The sequence below is a fragment of the Ciconia boyciana genome, chromosome 10 (assembly GCF_034638445.1).
Source record: "Ciconia boyciana chromosome 10, ASM3463844v1, whole genome shotgun sequence".
NCBI lineage: Eukaryota > Metazoa > Chordata > Aves > Ciconiiformes > Ciconiidae > Ciconia > Ciconia boyciana.
Window position 1 is genome coordinate 33,456,334 of NC_132943.1, and position 26,576 is coordinate 33,482,909.

General features: G+C 34.5%; 2 protein-coding genes across 4 annotated transcripts in view; one reads left to right on the plus strand and one right to left on the minus strand.

The window, feature by feature from the left end:
• DNAH7 (dynein axonemal heavy chain 7) overlaps positions 1-26,576 on the plus strand; it is a 115,259-nt gene that overhangs the window by 75,490 nt on the left and 13,193 nt on the right. The window contains exons 42-50 of the mRNA XM_072875282.1: positions 169-354; positions 2,492-2,655; positions 8,892-9,046; positions 9,970-10,160; positions 13,434-13,567; positions 14,253-14,588; positions 17,043-17,169; positions 18,364-18,558; positions 21,565-21,657. Of these exons, the coding sequence (XP_072731383.1) occupies positions 169-354; positions 2,492-2,655; positions 8,892-9,046; positions 9,970-10,160; positions 13,434-13,567; positions 14,253-14,588; positions 17,043-17,169; positions 18,364-18,558; positions 21,565-21,657 (1,581 nt within the window). The remainder of the gene's footprint in view (positions 1-168; positions 355-2,491; positions 2,656-8,891; positions 9,047-9,969; positions 10,161-13,433; positions 13,568-14,252; positions 14,589-17,042; positions 17,170-18,363; positions 18,559-21,564; positions 21,658-26,576) is intronic.
• On the minus strand, positions 17,095-26,064 carry LOC140657765 (baculoviral IAP repeat-containing protein 5.1-like). 3 transcript variants are annotated; one of them, XM_072875292.1, is made up of 5 exons: positions 25,772-26,064; positions 24,581-24,690; positions 24,137-24,251; positions 22,473-22,701; positions 17,095-17,151 (listed from the first exon to the last, which is right to left on the minus strand). In XM_072875292.1, exons 1-4 carry the CDS (start codon positions 25,907-25,909, stop codon positions 22,513-22,515), a joined length of 552 nt encoding a protein of 183 aa, XP_072731393.1. In that variant the 5' UTR covers positions 25,910-26,064; the 3' UTR covers positions 17,095-17,151; positions 22,473-22,512. The 3 variants fall into 3 exon arrangements, with proteins under 3 accessions (XP_072731393.1, XP_072731392.1, XP_072731394.1); XM_072875291.1 differs by lacking the exon at positions 17,095-17,151 and having other exon boundaries at positions 22,149-22,701; XM_072875293.1 differs by lacking the exons at positions 17,095-17,151; positions 25,772-26,064 and adding an exon at positions 25,196-25,393 and having other exon boundaries at positions 22,149-22,701.

Below are 26,576 nucleotides of genomic sequence, written 5' to 3' on the forward strand. Positions count from 1 at the left end.
TTTGTTCTTTAAACATTTCCATTATAAGAAGAAGGTGTTTTCTTCCTGTTTGATGAAATTACTTAAGAAAACATCTGCACAGGAAAATAATCCTTGAATGCTTTTAATATTTGTAAAATGTCTTTAAAGTGATCATGTAATATAACCAGCAATTTTTTTTATTCTGAGGTTGACTTATGCAGCAAAAAACTACAGCGAGCAGAACAACTGATTGGTGGCCTTGGGGGTGAGAAAACTCGCTGGCATGAGACTGCTTTGGAGCTGGGAATGCAGTACATCAATTTGACTGGAGATATACTTATTTCATCAGGAATTGTAGCTTACCTAGGAGCCTTTACATCCAGCTACAGACAAGTAATATGTACAGTGATTTTTGTCCCCATGTTTTGTAATAATCTAAATTTTTCTGAATTTTTCTTCTAATATAAAGTTTATATTTTTAAATTATGCTTTAATAGAATTCATAAAGTGGAACTGAAACTGTATTGTAGGATTTTGAGTTTTGTTTATAAGACTCTTGGGGGAAATTCTTCCTTCGTTCTACTGTAAAGTACTTATTGCTGTGTAAAGCATGGAATCCTTTGGTTGCTTGTCTTCTCTAAAGCAATTGCCAGTAACGTAATACCTCATGGCTCTGGCTACTTCTATTCCGTTCAATGGCTAAATTCTCCTCAACTTCAAAGAAAACAGAATTAGCTTCTATTTCAGCAGCAGCACAATTAAGCAAGTTCTGAAAGTGGAGTAATTCTGTAGAAAAAGAGACAAAAGATACAGTAGCTCAATAACATAACAGATTTGTGCCTTAACTCTTAGTGAAATAAACAGAGATTCTGAATACAAAGAGATTTTGACATGGCAGCTGATTTTAGATGTAACAAATTTTGGATGTCAAAATTACCTTGACTTTGAACATTTTTGAATACCAAAACCTGCCACTGAATTCAGATGAAGAAATTAATGTCCATTTCTTTTGAAAATCAGGTCCAGGGTATCAAAAATTGCTAAAAATTAAGAGAGAAAAAAATTAATGTGCCTCATTTGAACATAGAATTTGGATATAATCCTTATTTCCACTTTTCCGTCAATGTACTTCCTTTGTCCGTTTTTCTTTAGAAAATTTTGTACTGTTCTTTCAAACAGTTATTTTCCTCATAATGTCCATGTTGTGATGTTACTATTTTAAAACTTTATAGAGTGAAAGTTTATGGTGTGAGTATTTATAGCATAAATAAATAGCAGTTTTTACAATTCCGAATTACATAATTTTGAGAAAGTGTTCTCTTTTATGCTTATAACCTGCATTGTGTATAACATTGCGTCTGGGTAGGTAGGAGTACTTTTGGTGAAACATCTTAAGGAGTGCTGAACTGTATTCCAGGCAAGTGTAGATACAGGTGCAGATGATATTCATAAAATGCAGACATCTGCATGATTATTCATTAAAAATGACTACATAGTGGTTTCATCTGAAAAGTTTAGTGTAATTTCATTCTCTCTGACTGCCTAGTTTCTTTCACTGTGCAACAAGTAGGTATGGTTGCTTATTCTTACTCTCATGATTGTGCAGACACATATTAGGTATCTCTTTCAGAAATTGTTGGATAGCATAATCACTTTTGTGCAGTTCTTCATTTCATCTGCTGCTATGGTTTTTTTTCCCCTGCAGTTTCCATAAGAGAAAAAGCTACGATATCTTTTGGAATATCACCTTCGTTTTATGCAAATTGATGAATCCTTCATTCACCACCTCTGTGAATGTCTCTAGCCCTTAGACCATTTCCTTTAACTGCGCATTTCTGAGTTTTGTTGCTTGAGGCTTTGCCAGCTAATTTTTAGTTTAGAATACTACAGCATATTTCTTTGACCTTATACATAGCTTTCATACAAGATTGTGGCTTTCATATGAACATGCTATTTCTATAAATTTTCCTTCTTTAGAAGCATTCTTCCTAGTGGAATATGCTTTTTGGTTCACATATTTAAAAGTGTGTGTCTTTGTTATTATTATGCACCATACAAACATGTATAGTTTACACAACTGTAGTGGGTTAGCTGATACAGAAAATAGTGAAAAGCAACTCTTAATGATTGTTAAGTTGTTAAGTTTGGTTAAGTCCTGACAAGTGCTCATTATGTGTGTCCTGAGAGTCAAATAATTAAGATTTTAATTTTTTTTAATTAGACTATATGCATTTGTTCTACAACCATTTTATAGTATAGAATACTACTATTGAAATGGTAAATAAAATCATACCAAGGCCCTGACCAAATAAACTTATATTTCGTACATAGAAATCACATATAAAGGCATTTTTAGAGACATTTTTAGACATTTCACACAGAAGGATAATTTTCTTTCCATTTGAAGATATAGTGATCTTGTATGTAGCAACTGTTATGGGAAATGGGTTGAAAAATACATTTTTTTAATAGTTTGAAAATTTTGTGAATAGGCAGAACTTCAGTTAATACTTGTTTTCTTCTTATCTAGATGCAAACTAAAGAGTGGGCATTGCTATGTAAAACAAAAGACATTCCTTGTTCTGATGATTTTTCCTTAACAAATACCCTGGGAGAACCAGTGGAGATCAGAGCTTGGAATATTGCTGGACTACCTTCTGACATGTTTTCTATTGATAATGGCATCATTATCTCGTAAGTAAAAAAAAAAAAAAAATTGCAATGAATAATTTTCATTGAATAGCTTCTTACAACATGCTTTTCAGTTATTATTTTTATAGACAGTTTTCTACTGTATATCCAGTTTAACAACCAGAGTTATAAAATGACTGTAATATTTAGATTTATAAGAAATACTAATAATACTTTTAAACTTTATAATGTGAAGTTTTTAAATCTGTGAATTCACTCCCCTCCTTTTAAACTCCTATGGGTTGCTATAATGATATCTTCCCTCCCCCACCCCCCCTTTTCTTTTACAAATATGCTGCATATTGGATTCAGTTTAAGACATCCTAAAATGCTAAAGGAGTAGAATTTTGAATACTATTCTTGTAGTATAATCAGTGCATATGAAAGTAATTCTCCTTTAAAAAGCTAAAGCTCTTTAATTTTAAAGAAATATGCTGGCATCATTTGCTACCAAGAGGTGTTTCTGCAGAGCTACTGAAAATTATTTTGCTAATCTTTCTATGAGGGCCACATACTTTTTCCCTAAAATGGCACTGGAAATACTATAGATAATCTCTGGATTACTTCTCTATAAACAGTTTCCCAGTTTGTTGCCAACTGGTAGGAGATTTTAACATCCAGGCTTGTAACATATTTAGTGTGTAAAGCCCTGACATTTTGGAAGTGTTGGTTTGTACACTGATGAGCTGAATATTTTGCTAGGGCACAGTAACAAAACAACAAAAAAAGGCCCATGTATATCTTCTGCTGAAGGCAATAAGGGAGGTGCAAAAAGTTAGAATGGAGAGAATTTCTAGTCTCCTTTCTCACGAGGATGATCCCCACCATACACTCTTGCCAGTTTCTTCCTCTGTTTCTTGCCTTTTATTCTATGTACTTCTAAACCACTTTAACAAGAAAATGTGAGATAGGCCTTTCCTGCAATAACCCCTGATTTCAGAAAGGTGTGCTTTCACATCACTTCAGGCAGTTGGGAGTTAGATATGGGTCTTCCTCATCCATGTGATAGTTTTAGATATTTGATGAAAGGTGAAAAGGTGTACCTGTACTGACGATTTTGGAGTCTGTTTTCTTTAGGGCCTCATTCCCCTATCAATACTTCATACAGAATAGTCATTCCTAGGATCCCTTCTGGAGCAGAACAACCTGGTGTATTCCTAGACAAAAGCTGAGAGCGCTTTGGTTTTTGGGTTATTGTAGGGACCTCTTTAGTAGGCATTATGAATGGGGTGCTGCAAAGTCATCTTTACATCCAGTCCAGTCCTCAAAGATCTTTAAAAAAAAAACCAAAACAACCTATTAAAATGTGAACTCATAGCAGAAACTTGATTACATCTTTGGAGTACTGGAATTTACTAAATACTATTTATAGTTAAAAGCTTGGTGGTTGCAATTGTAGCTTCCTATTGTAATGTAGTTAGTATGACAATAGTCTTATCACAAGTCGAAGAAAGTTCTGATAAGGAAAGAAGGATTTATTTTTCATTTTGCAATCCCCTTTTTGTTTCTAAATTTTCCATTTTGTAATTATCTTAAGCTACATCCAAATAAAATGCTTTGACTTTATCTAACAATACACTGTTTGATCTAAAACATTTTTAAAACTCTGCATATTTAAAGATATTCTCATTCTTATTTGGAAAGTGAAATAATTTCTGAAATCTCAAAATTCCTCATAGAAAGAAAATATGGATCCCATGAACTCTAAATCTAATATTATTGCCTTTCACTTTTAAGATGATTCTACATTCTTATGTGGTATTCTAATACATGCACATCTGTGTCTCACATCAGTCACTAGGATCATGTTTGTCTGGGCAGAATTCATCTGGTATATATCAATGTCACAATCAGTGCAAACATCAGTGATTTGTATGACAACGTATAGCATGGGAACTGACCAATGTTTTAACATGTAGGAGTATCTACAGCTCACTAGTGATTAGCTTTAGATTAATGTGCCTACTGATGACGGAGATACGTAGGGCACTGACAGTTTTGTTAAATACAGAGCTGGGTGCTTATAATACGCTAAGCTTTGTGACCTTGCATAAGCAGTTATGATTTTCATTTGGACTTGTGTTTGTTATGACTGTAAACAAAGAACCTCTCAGTTCTGTCCAGTATGCTTGCTAATGCACTGCTACTGACTTTTAGCTTTTAGGTTTTGTTCTTAGCACAGCTGAAGTGGAATTGACTGTGGAACAATGTTGCTTTAACTGCTTTTCTGTTTGTGATTGCTACCCATTTACTTCATGTCTGTTGGCTCTCTTTTCTGTATAATGAATAAATAATTCTTACAATTCTTTTCCATAGCCAGGTTAACGGTTGTCAAGTCTATGATAACATGTACATTTATGCATCTTTTTTACAGTATGCTACTGCCGAAGCTTAGTAATATAAATCTTTAATTTTTGCTACTGTTTACATGAAAATTGTTCTCACTGTTTGCAGAGTCTAATGTTGCATAGCACTGGTGAATGAATACTTATTTTTACTGTAGAGTGAATGTTAGGTTTTCACACATAACTGAAATTGTATATTATAGGGTTAACCTTTGGAAGCATACATGTGTGGATAATACTTTGGCTTTTGCAACTGGATAGGTGACAGAGCAAAATCAGACAGATAACACAAAAGTAATGCACTAGCTAAAGAACCTCAATGTACTTTCATTTGACTTTAAAAATTGGCATTGATTGTACTTCTGGAAGCAAAACTACTTATTGAAGTTAGAAGATATATGCTGGGATTATGATTGTATATGTAACTTTTTTAAAGTAATTACTGTATTAATAATTCAATCAGGCTAAACAGTTGATAAATGTTAATGAATTCAACACTTCTACAGTACATCCTAACACTTCACTTTTATAAAGCTTTGATCAAAATTCTCTTTGAACTAATGGAAAGATGATTAGCATTTTAAAACTAAATAATGATAGCTTTTAATTTTGAAATGTGAGATAGAATGTAGCTCAAATTGATGATACATATTATGCCTGTAGTTATGAGTTTATGGCTAGATGAATTTTATATTAGGACCCCAGGAACCATATAAAATGCAACTCAACCTTTTTATAACAAGAATTTTTTTAAAAAGCAGAATTAGAGAGCTATTCAAGGATAATTTGCAAACATACACAGTGACTCCTTATGCATTCCCATCGATGAAGAAGGATTTTATTGTTGATGAAAGCTATGTGTTTGGCTGTTATTAGAGAACCACTCTTCAGTTATTAAGTCTTAAGTATTTCATGTCTGTTACACGGTTAAGTCTGAAACGGGATATGTGAAAATAATACGTGAATGAAACTTTGAAGTAATTAGGGAAAGAAATACATACTGTAGGTTTTGACTGAGGTTTTCTCAAATCTTGAGGTTTTCTCAAATCTTAAACTCCTGTCTTAAAATAAGAACAAGCAAAATTATTATGAGCAAATTACATAAACATTGTCCGTTTTAGAATGTGCTAAACATGTAAGTTTACTGTGTTCAGTTTACAGTTTGCAATTGCTGTATCACCTTGTATCATCTTACTCTTAAAATTACCTGGCTATATATCCCTTGGGTCTCCTGTTGGGTTTTCATAAGCAACTGAACCACCTAGCAATTTGGGAGCTCAGCAATTCTTTCAGTACACTTTGGATCCATTGGTGAACACTGTTACCTCCTGTGAGATTGTCTTCTAATCCTGCTGCTGCCTCATCTGACAGATGTTCAGAGTTCAAATCCTCTGTTTGCTTCTCTAGACCTACTATGTTACCAAATTTGTCCTTATCTGTGTTTATCAAATTATTCAAAATACTTGTAACTTTACAAAGCCTACATTTTAACTTTCTTAATGTATGCTTAGGTATCACGCTGTCCTCGTGGATTACAAATGCATTTCCTGAATCTCTCAATGCATTTTACCTGTGAAAACTATTCCTTCATGGGTAGGTTGGACAGGGTCCCTTCCAGATGGCCTGTTTTCCTAAATCGTTCTACAAGGGCAAAGAAAGCCATCCTCCTTCAGCTGGTGAATGGTCATTCCCAAGTCCAGTTTGTGATCCATAACACAGAAGGAACCGCTGTAGCATCCCATGTATAATCTCAGGGTACTGTCACACATGGTACATTTCTCTTCCAAAACTTTCGCTCCTAAATTTCTGCTGTCTTGCTTCCACAATCCACATTTTCAGTCCAAAGAACCTAAGATGCTTGTGCTCCCTACCTCCATATATATTCCTTCTTCTAAGGGATCCCATGTATGTGAGCACATTTTACTGTGCAGAGATTCTGCAAGCAGGATGAGTCATGATTTCTGAGTAGAGAATTATTTTTTCACTAATACGCATACATGATAGCTAGGACTAACACTACTAAGCTAAACATCAGTTTGCTCATAAGCACATCAAGAACACTTTATAAGTTTGTGCTAGCCAGAAGGCTGGTGCTGAGGTGGGGAAATACTGGCCTCTGTTGCATCTTGGAAAGGACCGGTTCTTGATTTTGCTGAGCTGCCAGATCTGACATCAGTTGCCAAAAAAATAAAAACCAGGCTCTGCTTTTTTCTTCTTTGCAGAGGTCCATAACTTCTTGTGAGTTACTATTCCCAAACAACCAACTTCCCTTTCAGCTTTGTTTTCACTTTTTTAATCTTACATACTTTTGCTTATCTAGTCTCTCACAGCTTAAAAAAAATATTTTTTCAGTAATGACAATCCAGAGCCACACAGCTGCACTTCACAGAACTGTGCCTGAGTCACAGCTAGCTGAACCCTTGGATTAACAGTTACATGCATGTTGTTATATTTACCCATGTATAAATAGGCCTTGCAACTACATTTAGTCCTTAATAAGAAGTTTGTGGAATAGAGATTGTAACAGAGAATATAAAGGATTTTTCTCTCTTAAACTGTGCTTTACCTGTTTTAAAATTACTCTCTTGAAAGAAGATCAAGTTTTATAATGTGTTACGCAGTTTCGCCTGCCAGCAATTTTGAAACTAAAAAGCCTGCAAGAACTTTGATTACATTGAACTGTTTGTTTGAGCATTGTCTTTTAGAACTTGCACTGTATCTACACCTACTTGCTCTGTACCTTTTTCTAATTCAAGGCTTATCACTTTCTGTTGACCATTTATGGAAACCTTTCCTAAAACATCACTCTTTCTAAGAAAAGGTATATTTGAAGATCAGACAAAAATGAGATTGTGTTTTACTTAATTGCATATATTTCCTCTTAGTATTTTTAAGGAAAATAAGAATACAGATGCAGACATGTTTACATTACAAGTTTTATCTGTGAACCAGAATTTTTCAAGAGAGATAGGTTCAATTTAAAAAAATTATTTATGATAAATAATTTGCCAGTGTCATTGTGCGTAAGCTAACTTGTAATAATGGTAGAGGCCATAGAAGTAGTCTGAAAGATTTCTTTTTATGCTGAATCTGGAAAAAAAAGGTATTGCTGCTTTTTTTTCCTTCCAGTAGTAGACTATATTATATCTCCTAACCAACTGGGATCTGACTGGGCCCCTTGATCCAAATTTTTAGGACTACATTTATTTTGGAATTCTCACTTTTGCCTGCTTAGATGATTTCTAATTTAGGTCATTATTGCTGTAGTTGTAATTGACCATTAAAATGTGTCACTAGTCTTAGATAACTTGGTAATGTAACGACATGTGGTAGAAAATACTGTAAAAAATCTGTGAAGTAGTTACTAAGTCTGCCAAAAATAAAATCCAGAAGCTCTTCATGCCCATTGCTGCTTGAGGATTAGGGATTAAAAGGTAGATACCTTTGAATCTGCTTACATATTTCCCTTTATACTAACTCTAAAATGTCTCTTCAGTGGAAAATTCCATTCATTTTCACTTGAAAATGCTCACTTATGCTTATGACTGTATTAAAGCTGTTCAAAATTTCAAAAAAGATCACTTAGAGTGATCTTTTTATTTTGAAAGTGTTGTAAGATTAAATGTGATTAAACTTCTAGAAAGTAAGAAGTCTTATTCTAAGTACTTTCTTTGAAAGAGGAAAAATATTTTTTGTAAACAAAGAACTTTAAGATTCATCTGTCTCCTCTTAAATTCATCAAGGATTATACCTGATTCTGTGCCTACTACGATTTCATACTGACATGCTTTTGTTTTGATGGCAAAAGGGAATAAATTGCCTGAAGAAGTACTTTGAGGTAAACATTTGAAGAGCTTATATTTCAGTTTTGAAAGTTTGTATTTTTCCCTTCAGTAATGCAAGAAGATGGCCTCTGATGATAGATCCTCAGGGTCAAGCAAATAAATGGATAAAGAACATGGAAAAAGCCAATAGTTTGCATATAATCAAACTCAGCGACCCTCAATTTGTTACAACACTGGAAAATTGCATTCAGTTTGGCAGTCCTGGTAGGTTAATAACTAATGAAAGTGTAAATTACAGAAGAACCTGGAGGGGGCACAATTAGCTAAAAAATGAAACTCCAGTGAGTATCAAATGTTCTCATAGTTAAGGAATACAGATAAATTTTTTTCTTGTTTTGAATCAAATTAGTACTATAGTAATTGAAGTCCTCACCCCAGTTATAAGATAAATCTTAGCACAATATAATTATAACACTCAGTTTAATTTGTATCTTTTAATTGCTTTATGAGATTTGCCATTTCTTTGTTTTCATGTTACAATAATTTTATTTCTAAAAAGTAATGTTGTTTTTATTTGGCTTTTCAAGAGTATAAATACCAGATTGCTAGACTGTGATCATTAATGATTCTTGTATTCTCTGTAGCATCTTTATTGCAAGTAGTCTTATTACCCTCAAATAGAAATAAATTAGTGAAACACAGTTACAACTCCAGCTATTTTTCAGTGGCTAACTGAACTACAAGTAAAGAAATGGATTGTTTATTCTCCATTATTTCTTTCTTGCTTTTGACGATCTCATATGCTTACAGTGAAAATTGAAGCAGACTTAGTTACGCAAAATGATTTCTGTGGCATGTGGCATTTAACTTGTTATTTCCCTTTTTAAAAATGGTAGCCTTAAGCTGCTGTTCTAAGCCATAGGCAGCAGTAATAGTGATAACATTTTAGTTGCCTTTTGGAAATTGATATAATATTAGAAAAATAAATTCAAGGTACTTTTCTTTGATTCGTTTTTCAATCAGCTGAATACTCTAAGAAACATTAACCTTATCTCTAGATATTGCTCGATTAATAGTTTTGTTGTTTGCACACTGTAAATACACATTATATGTATGTGTTGTAAAGAATAGTCAATCAGTAATACAAATGTCAAGAAAGTCCTACTAATTCTTATGTTATTTTGAAGTGCTACTGGAGAATATTGGAGAAGAACTTGATCCTATCCTAGAGCCACTTTTGCTCAAACAGACATTTAAGCAGTCAGGGAGTATATGCATTTGCCTTGGAGACTCCACTATTGAGTATGCTCCTGAATTCCGCTTTTATATTACAACTAAGCTGAGAAATCCACATTATCTTCCTGAAACTTCTATTAAGGTGAGAATTTTGAAAATGAATGTGCAACTCTGTTTTAATTTAAAAATGATTCTTTGGCTAAAACCAGGGAAGAATTTCTGGCATTTGTTTATTCCTTCTCCCCTGCCAATACTGGGGTGTTTTTTTTACACTGCTGGAAGACTGGTGTTATCTTAGAAGTGTTGACATTTCTCATATCTAATACTTCACCTTGCAATACTGTCATTCTTTCATACTGTCAGGAATATGTTTGTTTAATTAATTAATTTTATCACCTTTCCCAGTCTGTATCTCTTGATGTTATTTAGTCACCTTTTATTATAAAAATACTTACAAGGACTTAATATAATAGTCACCTCACATGCAAACTCTGCATTAGGCTTTCATATTCATGATTTTTATCTGTCATATACTTAGGGACAGGAGTCTGAGCAATTCCTGGCATTGTGCCTTGTTTATTATAGATATAAAATATATTTACAGATTTATATATTTTATAACTATAGCTATTCTTATTTTTCTATGTTAGGACAAAACAGGGTGGTTTCCTGCTTTAAAGAATAAAATCGATGATTTAATCTATTTGAAGTTGCTTGGGCAGTGCATTCCCCCTTTTATTTATTATTATTTTTGAAGAACTGTTTATAGAAAAGTGTGTTGCAAATTTACACTTCGGTTAAACATAGACTATACTGAAACACAGAACCTTGAAATTGAAACTTTTTAAACTATTATGATATTCAGTAAAATGGAACAGTAAGTTTCAACAATGAAGGAGTACTGATGCAGGAAAAATGGACAAAAATTAATGAAAGGGAATAACTTCTGTTCACTTCAATGCGCATCAAATCACCTAGACATTGATCTTTTATCAAATAAGGTAATTAGCTGCACGTTCAGAAAAAAAGATTAAATATGAAAGGAAGAGAACATCCAAAGTTTTATGCTTAGAGTACATACACATTTAAAAGCTATATGAAGGTTATTTCCTAGGAGAAGTTTTTTATTTAACAATTAAAATCCCCTAATTGCCAATCAATGGTCAATACAGTCCCCCCCCCCCCCCCGTCCCCCCCCCCCCAAGTTTCTAAAGATTAATCTTCTCTACTTGGGTTCCATGCAGTCAGACATAAGTTGTTAATTGCTCTAACGAGGAGCAGTTGCTTCATTACATGGTTGGGTATATTCCCAGCTACACCACACACTGCTGAGCTAGCTGACTAAGGTGGCTCAGGTACAGGGAGCAGACCAATATCTAAATATCTTGGTCTGAAGCTAATTGCAACATCCATTGGTGAATTTGTCCCAAGGATTATTCAGGAGCTAGCTGATGAAATGAGTCCAGGGAAAATGGTTATTGATGTGGTTATCATATTTCACAGAAAAAGATAGTACTGAATTCTGATGTGACTTACATAGTGAAGCCTGTAAAGAGACATAGGGCATGGATTTACATGTATTTACACTACCTAGATATGTATTTGCAGTTATTAGCCATTTGGAGTAGCTTTTTTCTGTTTCTAACATTATTAATTAAATGTAGTAAAAAACACACAAAAAATCAGACTGTTTTCAGCACTGCTGAGGGAAAGGTGACTTATTCATGTCCATAAAAAATATCATCCTGTACCTCAGGGACCAAGTAGAAATGTAGAATGTAGACAGCAGTTTGCGCTTAGACCTCAGAGGTTCCGATGTCCAAACCAGCCAACCTTTCACAGCATGGCAGCTCTGCTTGAAAGCTAACTCATAATGCTGTTTGTAGCTATCTTTTTACTTTGAAGAAGGGAAATGGAGCCTATAGAAGACTCTTGAAGTTTTGAAACATTAGGTCCCTCTTACATTTCTCATTACTAAAATTGTTAAATAAGGCGAGGAAGAAATAGGCCATGATGCTCGTGAAGATCTTATTGCTTCTTAGTGTCATATAGAACTGAACCCTCTCTCAAAATTCCTGTGTGAAAGAACAGTGTGATATGCTATCTGTGCTCCTAAATTTTTTTCAGTTGAGGCTTACTGTAACAAAACCTATTAGTGATGTATTTTAAGAAAGTTAAAATACTACACCTCCTAACTTTACAAGCAAAACTCATGAAAAAAAAGCCTCAAATATTTGGACAACTTTCAGATATTATTAGTGGCAGAAGCAGATCAAGACAAATTAACTTCACAGGTATTCCGTATTCTAACTGATCACTATGTTCAAGGCAAATGTTCTTTTGAAACACAGGTCAATGGTACCTGTACCCACCAAAAAAGCCCAAAGAGAATCTGTATTACCCAGTCAATTAATTAAAATCAATACCTTAATCAGTCTTGATGATTGATAAGTAGATTATTTTCTTGGTTTTGAACTACATGCATCAAACTATTTTCTAGCCTTCTGCTAGTAATGTATTCCTTCCCTTTCTCATGTAAAGTATTGTACATTTTTGCCACTTCTTCAGCAAGGGTATGTGGGTTTTTCTGGATCCATTATAAATATGTCATGTGATGGGAATTCTTTTAAACAATTTTTTTTTTCCAGTGACTTATTTTCTCATGAAAAAGAGAACATGATGCTATCCTAATTCTATGATACAAATATCCCTCTAATAATACCACGAATGGCATGTGAACAAGGCCATTAAAGAGGGAAAACGTATGCAGCAGAGGCAATAATAGTTTGAAGTACAACTCCAGCATGTATGTTACCACTTACTTTATGAAAACAGCAAAAATGTTATGGGTGAAAAGTTTTTAAACACCATAAAATGTGACCTGCCTGGACTTTATCTGTATTTTTGCAAAATACTGTGCCAGCATCCCATTTGCACTGGGATGTTCAGATGGAACAGTTCTGGAAAACAAGCAATACCAAATTTATTTACAAAATCTGTACATTAAGTTGAATCTTCCATACATAGAAATGTTTTGCTCCTTTCTCTGTGAAGGCTGCTTGACGCATACAGATATCAAATGGGTGGATCCCTCTTGCATGTAAAAGTGTTCGTTCATGTTATATGGACCAATCACTTGAAGCACTGATATTCAAAGTTTCAGTGTAATTTTGAGGAACAGACTTAAATTCTATACATTCTTGTCACATCCCTTTTATGGTTAACTTTCTGGGTTAATCCTGGAGTTAGCTTTCCAACACATAATCTTAAACTCTCAGCTGTAATTCATTTTCTCTCAAAGTTTGGTTGAGCATATTACATGATATTATACAAACCTCATCTTGTAAATGAAGAAGCATTTTAACTGCATCTGCCCATAACTGTGCTATCTTTCAAAAAATATTTCTTCTAACAGGTAACATTATTGAACTTCATGATAACTTCAGAAGGAATGCAGGATCAGCTTCTTGGAATTGTAGTTGCAAGAGAAAGGCCAGATCTTGAAGAAGAAAAACAAGCCCTCATCCTTCAAGGGGCTGAGAATAAAAGGTATCAAGATAACTTCCTTTGCTAGGGATAGAAGCAGATTGCAGTTTAAGGAAATACATTTCAGAGACTTTTTTTTGTTTGATTTAACAGGAAATTCAAGACTGCTATTTTTGAGAGCCCAAACTTAGGCTTCTGTTTGTTTTTTAGTGTGATTTGGATGCATGCTCTTACTCATGTTCCTACTGGTTGTGCCTTTCTTCTTCTGATATGGTATCCTATTTCTGGGATTTTTAGAAAATGTTAAAGAGCTGAATTGCGGGTTGTGTAATTGCAAAATGTAACTCTTGATCCTGTCTTCTATTTTTATGCATCCCTTCCGTGATGTTGGCATATGATTTGCTGTCCTCACAAATTTTCATTAGATATTAAATGGTTGTGTTTTAGATATGTTTTCGTTGTGTGCTAGATTTGCACTGATTGTACATGGCGAAGGGCATCTTTCCCCATGGGTCAAAGCACGAAATGTGCAGTATTCAAAGTGGTTTGTCACTTCCTCCCTTTGCCATCCATTTTTAGCCTGAAAGTGGATAAATATTTCAGAAATGTAAGGGAACATTTAATAAGAAAAAAGTTTTGTTATGCAAGTTGCATACCGTGAATAGAATCTACACATTATCTTATTTATAGAAACTAACAGAAACCAGCTGTAATCTTCATATGTGAAAAATCTTGTCTATTATTTTAGGCAGCTAAAAGAAATAGAAGACAAGATTTTAGAAGTTCTTTCAGCCTCAGAAGGAAATATTTTGGAGGATGAAACTGCTATCAAGATATTGTCTTCTTCCAAAGTTCTGGCTAATGAGATTTCTGAAAAGCAAGCTGTAGCTGAAGAGACAGAAAAGAAGATTGATGCTATTCGTATGGGCTATCGTCCTGTTGCTATCCATTCGTCAATATTGTTTTTTTCTATTGCTGATCTAGCCAACATTGAGCCAATGTACCAGTATTCACTCATGTGGTTTATTAACCTTTTCATTATGTCTATAGATAATTCGGAGCAATCAGAAGTTTTACAAACGAGGTAAGAGTGGTAATTCACCATTGGTAATGTATTCATAGTTAATCCAGAAATGCTACTGTCATTTCTCCAAAGTGTATTGTCTCAGGCATTGCATTTTGAAATATTTTTTTTGTACATATATATGTCAGATATTTTTCTGGAAAATAATTTATTCGTAGAAACAAAATAGTACAATATATTACAAATGCAACATATTCCATTATTTCTATTTAGTAATTGCTACCTCGAATCATCTGTGAAATTACAAAGTATCAGTTAGATAAAAATGGTCCATTTTCTTTGATTTTATATTTCGCTGCATGTAGAGACTTTGTATGTCTTCAAGAAACAGACAAGAAACTTTTTCACACAACTGGTGAGAGAGAATGAAGTCTTGTGACTGGGGCTCTTGGCTGTGCAAGGCAGTAATTATTAACCCAAACATTTTTTTAATTCAGTTTGATTATTGTTTTATACTTAAGGTATCCCTCCCTCTTCCAGCTTGTTCATGAGAACAGGAGAAACTGTGCAGTCTTTAATGATCTGAATTTATTTTACATATAATGGACCTCACTATTATGATCACGTTAGGATTATTCAAAATATACCCTTGAAGTGAATTGTCTACACAGAGATTGTTAAAGAAAGTTTTTCAGAGTTCTATCACATCAGTTACTAAATTCTACTTTAGTGGCTTTATTTGATCTTCAAATCACAGAGCATTGCTTCTGTTGCTTAGCTACTTGCCTGTTCATCAAATGAACAAAGGATGGGAGAGGGAAACTACTCTCCCAATTTGCATATAGAAAATTTTTCTAGTTAATATTGCAAATGGCAATTTCTGAATTATCCATTAGTGTCCATATTTTATTTAAATACAAGTAAGTTGTAGTACTTAGTGTGTAGTTTAATGTGTAGTGTTCAGTTTAGTGGCATACTGCTTATGAAGGTTATTTTTTCATTAGAATTTAGTCAAGGTCTGAGCGATCTAAGTCTAGCACAACTGTTTTATCAAAGATATTGCTACTAATTATTTAAATCAGAGCTTAATATTTTGGTATCATATTTGAAGCTAGATTCAAGGTAGCCTTTTACCAATATGTGTTCTATAAACCTAGCTCTTTGACTTTAAATCTTGTGCTTTCATATCTCAAAAAAACCCTGTGTGCCTAAATTAAAGTAAGCAAGAAATGAAATAATCTCATTTTGATTCAGAACCTGTCAGCAGAAATATACAGATACAGGCCCTGAATCCCAGCTGACAGTGTGCATTCCCAGGGAATGATTGGTGTAAGCCCATTTTGATAATTTTGCCCAGTGAAGGCAAAGGAAGACAGACTCACAGAAAATTCTCTGTGAATTAATAATTTGTCTTGGGCTATCTTCACTAGTCAGATATTTTTTATTACAGGGTCTGTGCTGAGATATTTTTTTTTAATCATTCTTTTCTCATGCAAACCACATTACTTCTGTAACTTGAAAAAAGTTTACATTTTGTCCCATGGCCATCTTTGTGTCAGTGTTTTGTGTATAAATTATATGTATATCCATTTAACGGATGAGGAATCAGTAATTTTGAAAGGACTTAAAACGCTAATAAAATACCGGGAGCATTTATATATTACAGTAATATTATTAAAAATGGTCTATTTCTTGTTAGCTGAATGGAAGAAAACAAAAACAGATTGAAACACAAGACTGAAAAGGAGACACAGATCAAACAACATAGCTTGCTCTCAGTCTTGATCTTCTGTCAAAAGCTTTCCACTTTCCCATTATAATAGATCACACTTAGGTTTCTGAATGATCACCATGTCTGAACTGCAGGAATACCCTCCGAGTAGCTCCCTGCCAAGGGATTGGTGACCTAGGTATTTGGAAGAAGGCCATAGCAGCTCTCCACATCTTTGTTACTACCTTTAAAGAAGTATTTGAAGTAGTTGTGCAAATTCAGACACTGCATTTCTAACCACCCAAATGGACTTTTCCTTATTTTGACTAGGTGTTCAAGGTATTCAAACTTAAACCTTTATAAAACAATAGATGGCCTGTGTGCTTTGTATTTAAAGCAAATTATTGCTAATAAATCTCAGAGTTTTAAATATATTTGTATTATAGTGTATTAAGGAAAATACTCTGTAGAATGGAAAACATATTTCAGATAACCTTGAAAGATGGATTGTTTTGATCTTGGCCCTGGTATTTATATTCATAATTAATTTTAAAATTGCTGTTCTTTTCTGCCCCTCCCAAAAGGGGCCTCTCACTTCCTCTGAAAATCATGTGTTACTAAGATGTAATTGCACTTAGAAGTTTTTTATGTTATTTTGCTCACAAAATGGTATGTGCTTTGGGGTAATTGACCAGAGAGTTTATTAGAACAAAGAAGATCTAAATGGTTTGCAATAGGTTTCCAGAGTGCACACTCTTCAGAGTGATATTAATGGAAGGTTGTTCTTTTTCTGACACCTGTAGGTTGAAGATTCTCAAGGATCATTTTACTTACTCACTTTATGTCAATGTCTGTCGCTCCCTCTTTGAAAAGGACAAGCTGCTCTTCTCTTTTTGTGTAACTGTGAATCTCCTCAAATATGAAAGAGTGGTCAGTAATTAAAAATAATTTGTGGTTTCATATGATATTTATTAAACTGCATATACAAACTATCAGTAATAGGAACATACAGGATAAGAATAGAAAAATAAGTTTATATATAATTGTATTACTTAAGCCTCAATTTTCTGGTGTTTTATTTTTGTTTTAATAAGCAATTATAAGTATTGAAAAAGGTTCTCTAGAATAAAATAACTATACAACAAACAGGTATGGCAAAACTGAGCTAGATGATAACAGTTTTTCTAAACATTACTGAAACCAAAGCCCAGCCTATGTTATTCTTACAGTGAACACTTTGCAGAATTTTACTGTAATGTATTCAGAGTTCTAAGAGCATATAAAAATTAATTGTAACCACTGATTTAATAAACTACTCATCTTTTTCACTTAACATGCTAAATGTGTTTATTTTTGCATAGAAATCCTCAAAATCAAACACGTGTACCAACTGAATTCTATTAATTTCTAGTAATTCTTTACAAAATATTTCTTTACAGGATTTTTTAAATTCATAAGGAAATACACGCATTTTAACAATATCATCTGCAAAACAGTACTTATAGTTGCTTAGAGTTGTTTCTTTCAGTGTAATATGGAAACATTAAAAATTTTAGAAACTTTTGAAATGTTTATATCGGGGAATACATAGAAGTGAATTCTTTCAAGAGCTGATAGTAATAATCAGGGCACACCGTTCTCCTGTTCACAGGGACTTCAATTTACAAATTCAAGCCATCAAAGAAATTTTGAGATAAAGGAATATTGAGAAAGGAATGAGACACGTAATAGGTTGATATTTCTTTTTTGTATTTAGACTTGCATTATGGGAAAAGGTTGCAAAATGTATGGTTCCCTGAGATATCACCAATATTTTTTTTTCCTTCAGCATTTTGGGATTTGAAGAATGGGTCTAAAAACCTAATCAGTTAACATTGTTCATTCCCCAAGTTTAGGAATGCAGATGAATCTTTAAATTGTTACATATCTTATGTTTTTTGATTCCTTAAATTCATGTTTAACTGAACCAGACACTGAATACTTTGGAAATAAGCTTTTAGTAGTTGTATAGAAGCTTTTTCAACTAATGCAAGAATTCAGATAAATGTATTGATTTCCTACATAATGTACTAAATCCATTAGATTTTATTTAGTTAGTCCTGAGAGCAGTGTTTTTCATTGTAGATTAATGAGAATGAGTGGAAATTTCTGTTGACTGGAGGCATAGGTTTGGACAATCCCTTTTCTAATCCATGTACCTGGCTTCCTCCAAAATCTTGGGATGAAATTTGTCGACTAGAAGACTTGCCATGCTTCACAAACATTCGTAAGGATTTTACGCGACTGAAGGATGGATGGAAATTGGTATATGACAGCTTGGTATGTTAACATTTGTGATTGCTTACATTCATAAGCTAATTAACACACTGAAAATATTTATTCAGGGAAAAGAAAGTGCTGTCATTTTACATGGTATGTTCTTACATATATGAATGTAAATATTTAAGCAAATGGTGTGTAGTAGTAGATTATTGTCGATTTGTCAGGTGGCTTCTGAATAGCAAGTCATGATTTGAATTGAATTTGATGGAAAAAAGGCAACAAAACCTGGAGTACTAAGGTGATAGTGAAATTTGCTAAACTTAAAGCAACCACTGTCCCTTGTCAGTCTATACATTTGTTTACCATGCTTTGGGGATGCCTTTTCATGCTATTATGTAGCATGCTGATTTCCTGGATAAGTGTAAAAAACCAATTATTGCCATGTAGAGAAATTAGAATGGGATTCAGGAGACCTGTGATTCCCTCTTCTCCCAGTGACCTGATATATGCATTAATAACTTACTTTGTCTTTATCTAACTTCATTACTGTTTCCTTAAAAAATATAAGCTCTTCAGATGAATTTTACTCCACATTTGGGTACTTGCTTCATCTTTACTATTAAATCCTTTTTTAAATTTTATCATAATCCCTCCTTCTGCTTCTTGATATGCAAAGTGCTCATCATACACATACATCCTGAACAAATTATCATAAGTTATCCTTCTTTCCTACTTGCACCATAACGACTTGCATGTTCAGATAATACTGTCCATTTGTGCTAGTCCATTGAACCACTTTTCTCACTGTTAACTTAAATGATGAAAATTTATCACCAATATTCAGTCAAGTGACCCAGAACTTCTTACACCCATTTCAAAATGATTAACTGTGTGTTTTATTAATTGTAAATGTCAAAGATTTAGAAATTCTTTCTATTTTAAAAATGGGCTTAAAGTATGCAGAGAGGAAAATAACAGATTTTTGGTTGGAAATGCTCATAAGTGTACAATGAGAGACATTAAAGAAACTAAGCAGCTGCAGCTCCTTCAGTTGTCCAGATTACAGAAAACAGGCAAATAGCAGAGATAATGCTTTCCTTGGGCATTTACAAAAAGATACAGCAAGTTGAGAGCTTTAGTTCTTCTTTGGGAAATAGTCACTTGGAAAATGAACAGAAAAATGATGGCATTTGAAAAAGAGATTGAGGGAGGGGACTACTTAGTTAAGCACTTTGGGATTATAGCTTTTTAAAGCAATGCCAAATATAAATTAAAGGTCATGACTTTCAGAAGTAAAGATTCAAGATGTGTGTCATAGCTATGTGTGCATTCACACAGCCAAACTGAAATAAATAGAAATTTCATCATTTAAGTGGCATTCAATAAAATGAGATCTATAGACTCAGGTCATCAGTTAACTGATAAAGAATCTAATAAACAGTAACACTGAAGCCAGGAACATTCAGTTACTGAACCTTGAGTGCTAGATGAAAAGGAATGGCATTATCTATCACTGTCCTGATATAAGAGAATTGCTGTACCTTTTACTTGTTATGTGAAAACATTTTCATTACCTATCTAGCTTTAATACTGGAACTTCCAAAAATGCTAGTTAATGGGTCTTGGGGAAGATTCCTTTTTGATAGCTTTTTTTTTTATCACCAGTAATATGCAACCAGCTTTTCCTACTGTCTTGTTACTGATACACAAATTTAAATAACGGGCAGTTTCATGCATGTGTGTTAAAGAGAGAGGGCACAAAATCAGTGTTGCTTGAGCCACTGTCATCAGCAACCATACACTGAATATGAATGTTTTTCAAAGGAGTTTGAGATGCACTTTTCTCCTCCTACTGTTGTAGATCAGGTTGCTTCCAAAAGTAGGGGAGACCTGACTTAAACTCCCCAATTCAAGGATTCCATGTATTTTATCTAAATTTATATTGTATATCTTGGAGTAGGGACTGAAACTTTGTTGTCCTCTAGCTGGCTGACTTAATCTCTAAGCTACTGATGCATCTCTTCTCATGGAGAAGTGAAGAGTTTTCAGCACAGTGGCACACCTCAATGGAGTCTTCAGTGCAACCTTCACTCCTCAGTGTTTCCTAATTCACTCAGTTTTCTACTAGGCTTGCAAATTTTTAGCTAAACTCTTCAACAGCTGTTGTAGATGTCATTCTGAGGTACCTATTTTCCCTCATATATTAATATAAAAATAATGCAGCATTCTGGATTCTGATCTGAAACTAAGTGCCTAGAAGTTGGGGAAGGAGGGAGCCAGGCTCCAGATCCTTAGCAGAATGTGAGCTCCATTGTGATTTGTTAAAGTTGCTCAGAATGCAGTTTGTGCAGGTCTGTCTGCATACCTCTGTGCCCAACCCTCTACAGGCAAGCCTAAGAGGCTCACCAGCAGAGCTGTAATACCAGTTTCCAGAAAGGCATACCTAGCTGGCACTGTACTTCAGTCTAATAAGAAGTTAACATGCCACACAACAACTGCTGTTCCCAATCTGATACCTGCAATAACAACATAACAGCTGGATTATTCATAGACCATTTACAAACTAAGTTCTCTGGTGCATTGTTTGACTTAATTTTCCAATTCTTCTTTTCCTGCACTCATTTTCTGCATTCAGATGCAACCTAACTTGTAGTTATCATGTAATACTGTAATGTGATTGTCATTGATTATATGGTTATCGTCGTAATATCACTGTAATATTGAAGACTGACACCATAATTCAGTTCTAACAAAGAGGGAGGTAAAGTGCATTTTCAGGTTTCCTCCACTTCATTCCTTCTCCACTTTCTAGAAGGGAACTTTGGGTTATCATCTTTTAAACACTTAAAGAAATACTATAACTTCTCTGCTACAAGAGAAGCTTCTTAGATAAATATATATTTAAAGTTTGGTTTTTTTAAAAGCTTTAAGCATGTTCACCCTATTTCTGTAGATTAAGAAAAAATACATCATGGATCGATGTGTCAAGTTAAAAGATATTTTACTCTCACTATAGGTAATTCACAAATGCTTTAAAGAATGTTGAAATACATATGTTTTCAGGATCCCCAGCATGAGGATTTTCCTGCAGAGTGGAAAGACAAGTTGGGGGAGTTCCAAAGGATGCTTATTATTCGCTGCCTGAGACCTGACAAAGTATGTATGAAACTTTCACCTTATTCAAAAAGGTCTGTCCATCTTAGAAATCAAAAGTATTTGCAAGTATGCATTTCAACTGTGTTATCTACAACCATTCTACAACAGTCTATCAAAGAAAAATAGGAATTAACAAGATTTCAAAAAAACAGCAAGTTTGAAATTGTAATTAAAAAATCTTTTTAAAACAGAAGGGTAGGCCTTTAGCTTTTGTTAAGTTTCAGTGTACACACCAAAATCCCCAGAGCTCTTCCTCCTTGAGACCGTCTTACAAATCTTGTGACTTTCCTTTTTCAGTACACCTGCTATTTTTGCTTATGTAACTTTTTTGATGGATGTCACTATCTATGGTAAATTTTGTCTGATCTAGGAAGATAATTTAACGGTAAGCAGGAGTGTAGATGTTGTAGGTGCTTAAAGGTAGTAATTATTGCAGACACACAGGTCCATTTTGTTCTATGGAAAGAGTTTTTAAGCAGAACTGTTCTGATTTGAGTCTGTCTACCTGTAAAGCTTGAATGTGGCACAGATCACAATAGGTGCTCACAGTTGTGAATCTTTATTCCAAAAAAGTCAACCTACTAAAAACCAGAATATAAGTATTTGCTTAGACATTTTTCATATTTTCACAGGTTAGTGGGACTACTATTAGTCCACACCCAGCCATAATGACAGAGCACATTGTGAAAGATAGGAGTTAGCATAAACAGTTATGACCTCTGTTCCAGAGAGCCTATGAAAGGAATTCTCTACACTTCCTCACACAACTGTTTAGCTTTATATTAGTACTCAGATAAAAACATGAATGCTTGTACCATATAAAGAGGAGAAACTTTGAGTGTCAGACTTTACACTTCACTTCTCCTGGATTTTTTTTGACCGGCAGGGTGAGCTTTCAGAATGTTGGGCAGATGGATCAGCATGGAGAGGCACTGGTGGCGGTGGTGTATACTGATGCTTGGAGACAAAGTTATCCACAAGACGCTGCCTAGTTGCGGCGACTTCTTCTTCAAAAGAGTTTATTATGCTTCTGCCAGTTTTGCACTTAAAGCAAAGCAAAAGATTGAGACTTTCAACTGAACAATTTAACTGTCTGGTTCAACTACATTCAAAACTTAGATCCTCAAAAACCCACTGATCTGCCACTAATTCTAGCTTAGAAGTCTACTTTGGCTATGGTCTACTGCTGTCTGAGTGGTGCAGAGCAGTTTGGCAGATATTTCATATGCATACCCCCATTTGATTCAGAAACTCCTCCATCAGCCTTGCCAGTAGGGCTCAGTTCAGTGAGCCCTTTTGGTTATGTCTAGTATACTTTGTCTTTTAAAGTAAATTGTGAACCTATTGTTTAGCTGTATGTTACATTACATCAGGGAGGGAGAATTCAGTTTGATTTTCTTCTGTGTGAAGAGGCATGATCTCCATTCTCAGGATGCATTAGGATATTGGTGCTTCAAGATGGCAGCATGCTCTGGATCAGGCCTAGTGCGTAGCCCTCCAAGCTATTGGTGACAGTATTCTTGGGGACAAAGTGTCCCCACTTGAAGCTGCTGCTTCAAGTTTTCTATATGCTGTACTTAGAAATAAAGTAATATTATTGCCAAGACACCTTTTGTACCTTAGAACACTGTTCAGGTTAGGTAACAACATCACCTTCTCACTCTTAGTCCACCTTTTAAGATATCAGACTGCTCCCACTGCAGCATGCGATCCTATGTTGTACAGGGAACTTAAATACTTAACCTTGACAGTCACCAGGTATATTTTCAATATGGAACATTATCACCAAGGCAAAGACCTTACTTGTGCAAACCCACCAGGAAGTAAGATGCAGAACCTTTACTGTGCCTCATCAGGGAACTTGGTTCACTTGATTCTTACTATCCATAGGATTAGGGGTCATATATCAAAGATCAGCTGATCTTGATCAACTAGTTGAAGCACCTCAGTTTTGTGTGCTTTTGTATGTGTCAACACTATGGCATGCATGAAATCCAGAAGTGGGGAGGAGTAAAACTGGATAACTGTAAGACATTTGTCATGGGCTTTAAAGTTTGAAAGCTTGATTAGATGGATTTACATGTAAAACTGGACATGTGAAGCACTGATCTAGTCAAATTTTGTCTTTTCATGTGTGTTGTGCATCCCTCCTCGGAAAGGTAGAGCTTGCTCATTGTAGAGCTTCCTGGATTGATTGATTATTGCACCCAAGATATTTTTTTCTGCTGTACTCAGTTGTTGGAAAGACATTTCTAAAGGAAACAGGTTTTCCTTCAAAAGCTAGACAGTAGACTGCACTGGGAAGTGTTCAGGTGCAGATTTCTTAGCCAATAATGCACGTAAATCATTACTTCAGAATAAGTCGTGTTCTAGCCTTACACAATCACTCCTTGCTGATGCTTGGAAATCGTAGAGATGGAAGTTCTTGTTTACATTCTAGCTTTGAATCTTATATTAAGATTATTTGGTTAACACTTACGAGGAAGTTTCTCAGCCGTGTCATCTCCAGCATGTAGTACTCCTCCATTGTCAGGTCATCAAAGTGCTTAGTAAGGGATAAAAAGCCACAGCTGTGACGTTTGGTGTGTTCCTCCCTGCAGTATAAACCCAGAATAAGAACAGATATTAAACCCATGAAAGTTGCATTTCACAAGATGAAGAAATCTGAACAGACAGGTCTCTTCAGTACTTGTACTGTCTATCAGTAGAAAAAGTATCATACAGAAAACATTGAAATAGATTTTAGTGGATCTCAGATAAAAGCTAGTTGAACTATTTCAAGGTTACTGGGTAAGATGAACTTTCAGTAGGCTTAAGTTTTGTGAACCGTTACAGAGAAATTGGTAATTTTATAATGAGTAAGGGGATGTTGTCAAAGAAGTTTGGAGGAATACTTCAAGAACATTGTTACATCTGTGCTTACCATGGGTCATCATTTGGTTCCCAGCCCTCCAGTTCTATCAAGCAAAAGAAACATTTTGCCACATCTGGTTCATTTGCATTTGGACAGTGGACAAAGCCCGCCTTTGCCATCTGCAGGTGACAGTTTAGAAGTTTAGAGCCTCATCCAACACACTGCTCATGTTCACATCAGCAAACTGTTTCTGAGAGCTTGCAAATAATGCCTTTCCCCACAATGTCTATCAGCACAGATCAGGCTGAAAAATAAATTTTAAGTGTGAGGACTGCAAGCAGGTAAATAAGTAACTAGTAAAGGAACAAGGAATAGGCTACAAGTAGTGAAGGGATTTCTGCAGGCTACCGGAGTAGCTTTGTTCTACCAGATAACATGTAGTAGATGCCATGCTACACAGGCATTTCAGTAGCAGTGCATGAGATCTGCCATAGCCAGGACTTTAAAGAATATTTTCAGAGAAAAAACATAGCATAAGACCATGGACATAGAAAACCTTTAAATATAAATTATGTGAGTAAAATATTACATCTTTAATTTCTATGTTTTCTTGTCACTTTAGAATCACATCTGGTCAGAACACTAAAAATTAAGTAAGTTTGTTTCAGTTATCAAAATTCACACCTTCTCAGATAACTCTTGCAGTGTGACTCATCTGAGATCCAGCCTGGAAGTTTCATGTGTGTGCCAAAGTAGAAGTCAGGTGGATTTTTTTTTTTTAAATGCTCAAGTCAAAGCCTGCAGGGACATAAACACTAAGTTTTCTAAAATTTAAATAATTTCAATTTCTGAATTTTAAGTAGTGATCATTCTGCTACTTCATCTTTCCTGCTGGATATGTACTTGTTTCTTCTAATGTAGGCTTCTTTTTTATGGATGAAAATTTGCAATCAGAAAGACTGCACAATACAAGAAATTAACTTTCAAGTTACAAGAATAAAAAAAATGAAAACAAGAAAAGTAACTCTATGCAATTCTGTAGCTAGACTAGTGAACTGAACATGCAGAAGCCCATCATCCTACCACAGTATTTCTGAGCAGGGAACAGAGGAAAGTTCAAGTATTCAACTTTTCATCATCTTCAGGCTTAGTGGAAGCTCACAACTCTTCTTGAACATGAATATACTTAACAATGACTTCACATTCAGGCACAATATATAAAAAATAAGGCATAGTCAAAACATCCATTTTCAGACTTACATTCTCTGGAGTGCACTTGCAGTTCTCCATAAAAGGCCAGTTTGTGAAGGTTTTTAAACGGTTCTCATATTCATACATATCCTTAAATTCACTCAAGAGCTTAGAAGCCAAACCAAGCTCTTTCAAGAGCATCTCCATCTATAAAGACTGCAATTAGTATAGCCCAGAGCCTCCCTCCTGCTCTCAAATTTAAGGCATTATACTAATTGGTGACACATTGCACCTGTAAAGCAGGGTATTTAAGTAAAAACACAAGTGAGTTTGAGCAGGACAATCAAGAGAAATGAAGCTTTTTCCCCTGTGTCACATTCTGTGTACTCAGTCACACTATATATTTATTAACTGAAAGCACCTATGCTAATACAGTATGAAAACTATAAATTTTATAATTGAAATGTCAATAATGCAAGTTAAAAACTCTAGTTAAGAATACAACAATTTTACATATAAAATTTTTTAAAATGTTATGCTGGTTGTGACCAAAGTGGTTGAATTAACATTGCTATTTGAAACCTTTAGCGTTTCTTGAATTTTCATGGTCAGAGATGAAATCTTAGTATCATCTTTGCAAATACTGTTGCATTTCTTTAAAGGGGAGGTGGTTATTGTAAAATATTCTAGAGTGTGTCCAGAGATAGAATGACTGGTGATATTTAAAATAATTGTATCTGTAAGGGTTTACAGGATCAAAGCATTAAGCTGTCATCTTATAAATTGTCTCTCATTTTGGTACAGAGCCCAGTTAACTTCAGTAGGAAGTTTAAACACCAGTGTGTACAAGACAAGCAGTTTTCTAAGCCAAGAT

Excerpts from the sequence above, each read along its gene's own strand:
- LOC140657765 (XM_072875292.1), bottom strand. The coding sequence starts at position 25,909 with ATGGAGATGCTCTTGAAAGAGCTTGGTTTGGCTTCTAAGCTCTTGAGT. Across the intron at positions 24,252-24,580 it reads GAACCAAATGATGACCCATG|GGAGGAACACACCAAACGTC; the intron begins GTAAGCACAGAT and ends TTTATACTGCAG. Across the intron at positions 22,702-24,136 it reads CACGGCTGAGAAACTTCCTC|TGCAAAACTGGCAGAAGCAT; the intron begins GTAAGTGTTAAC and ends CTTTGCTTTAAG.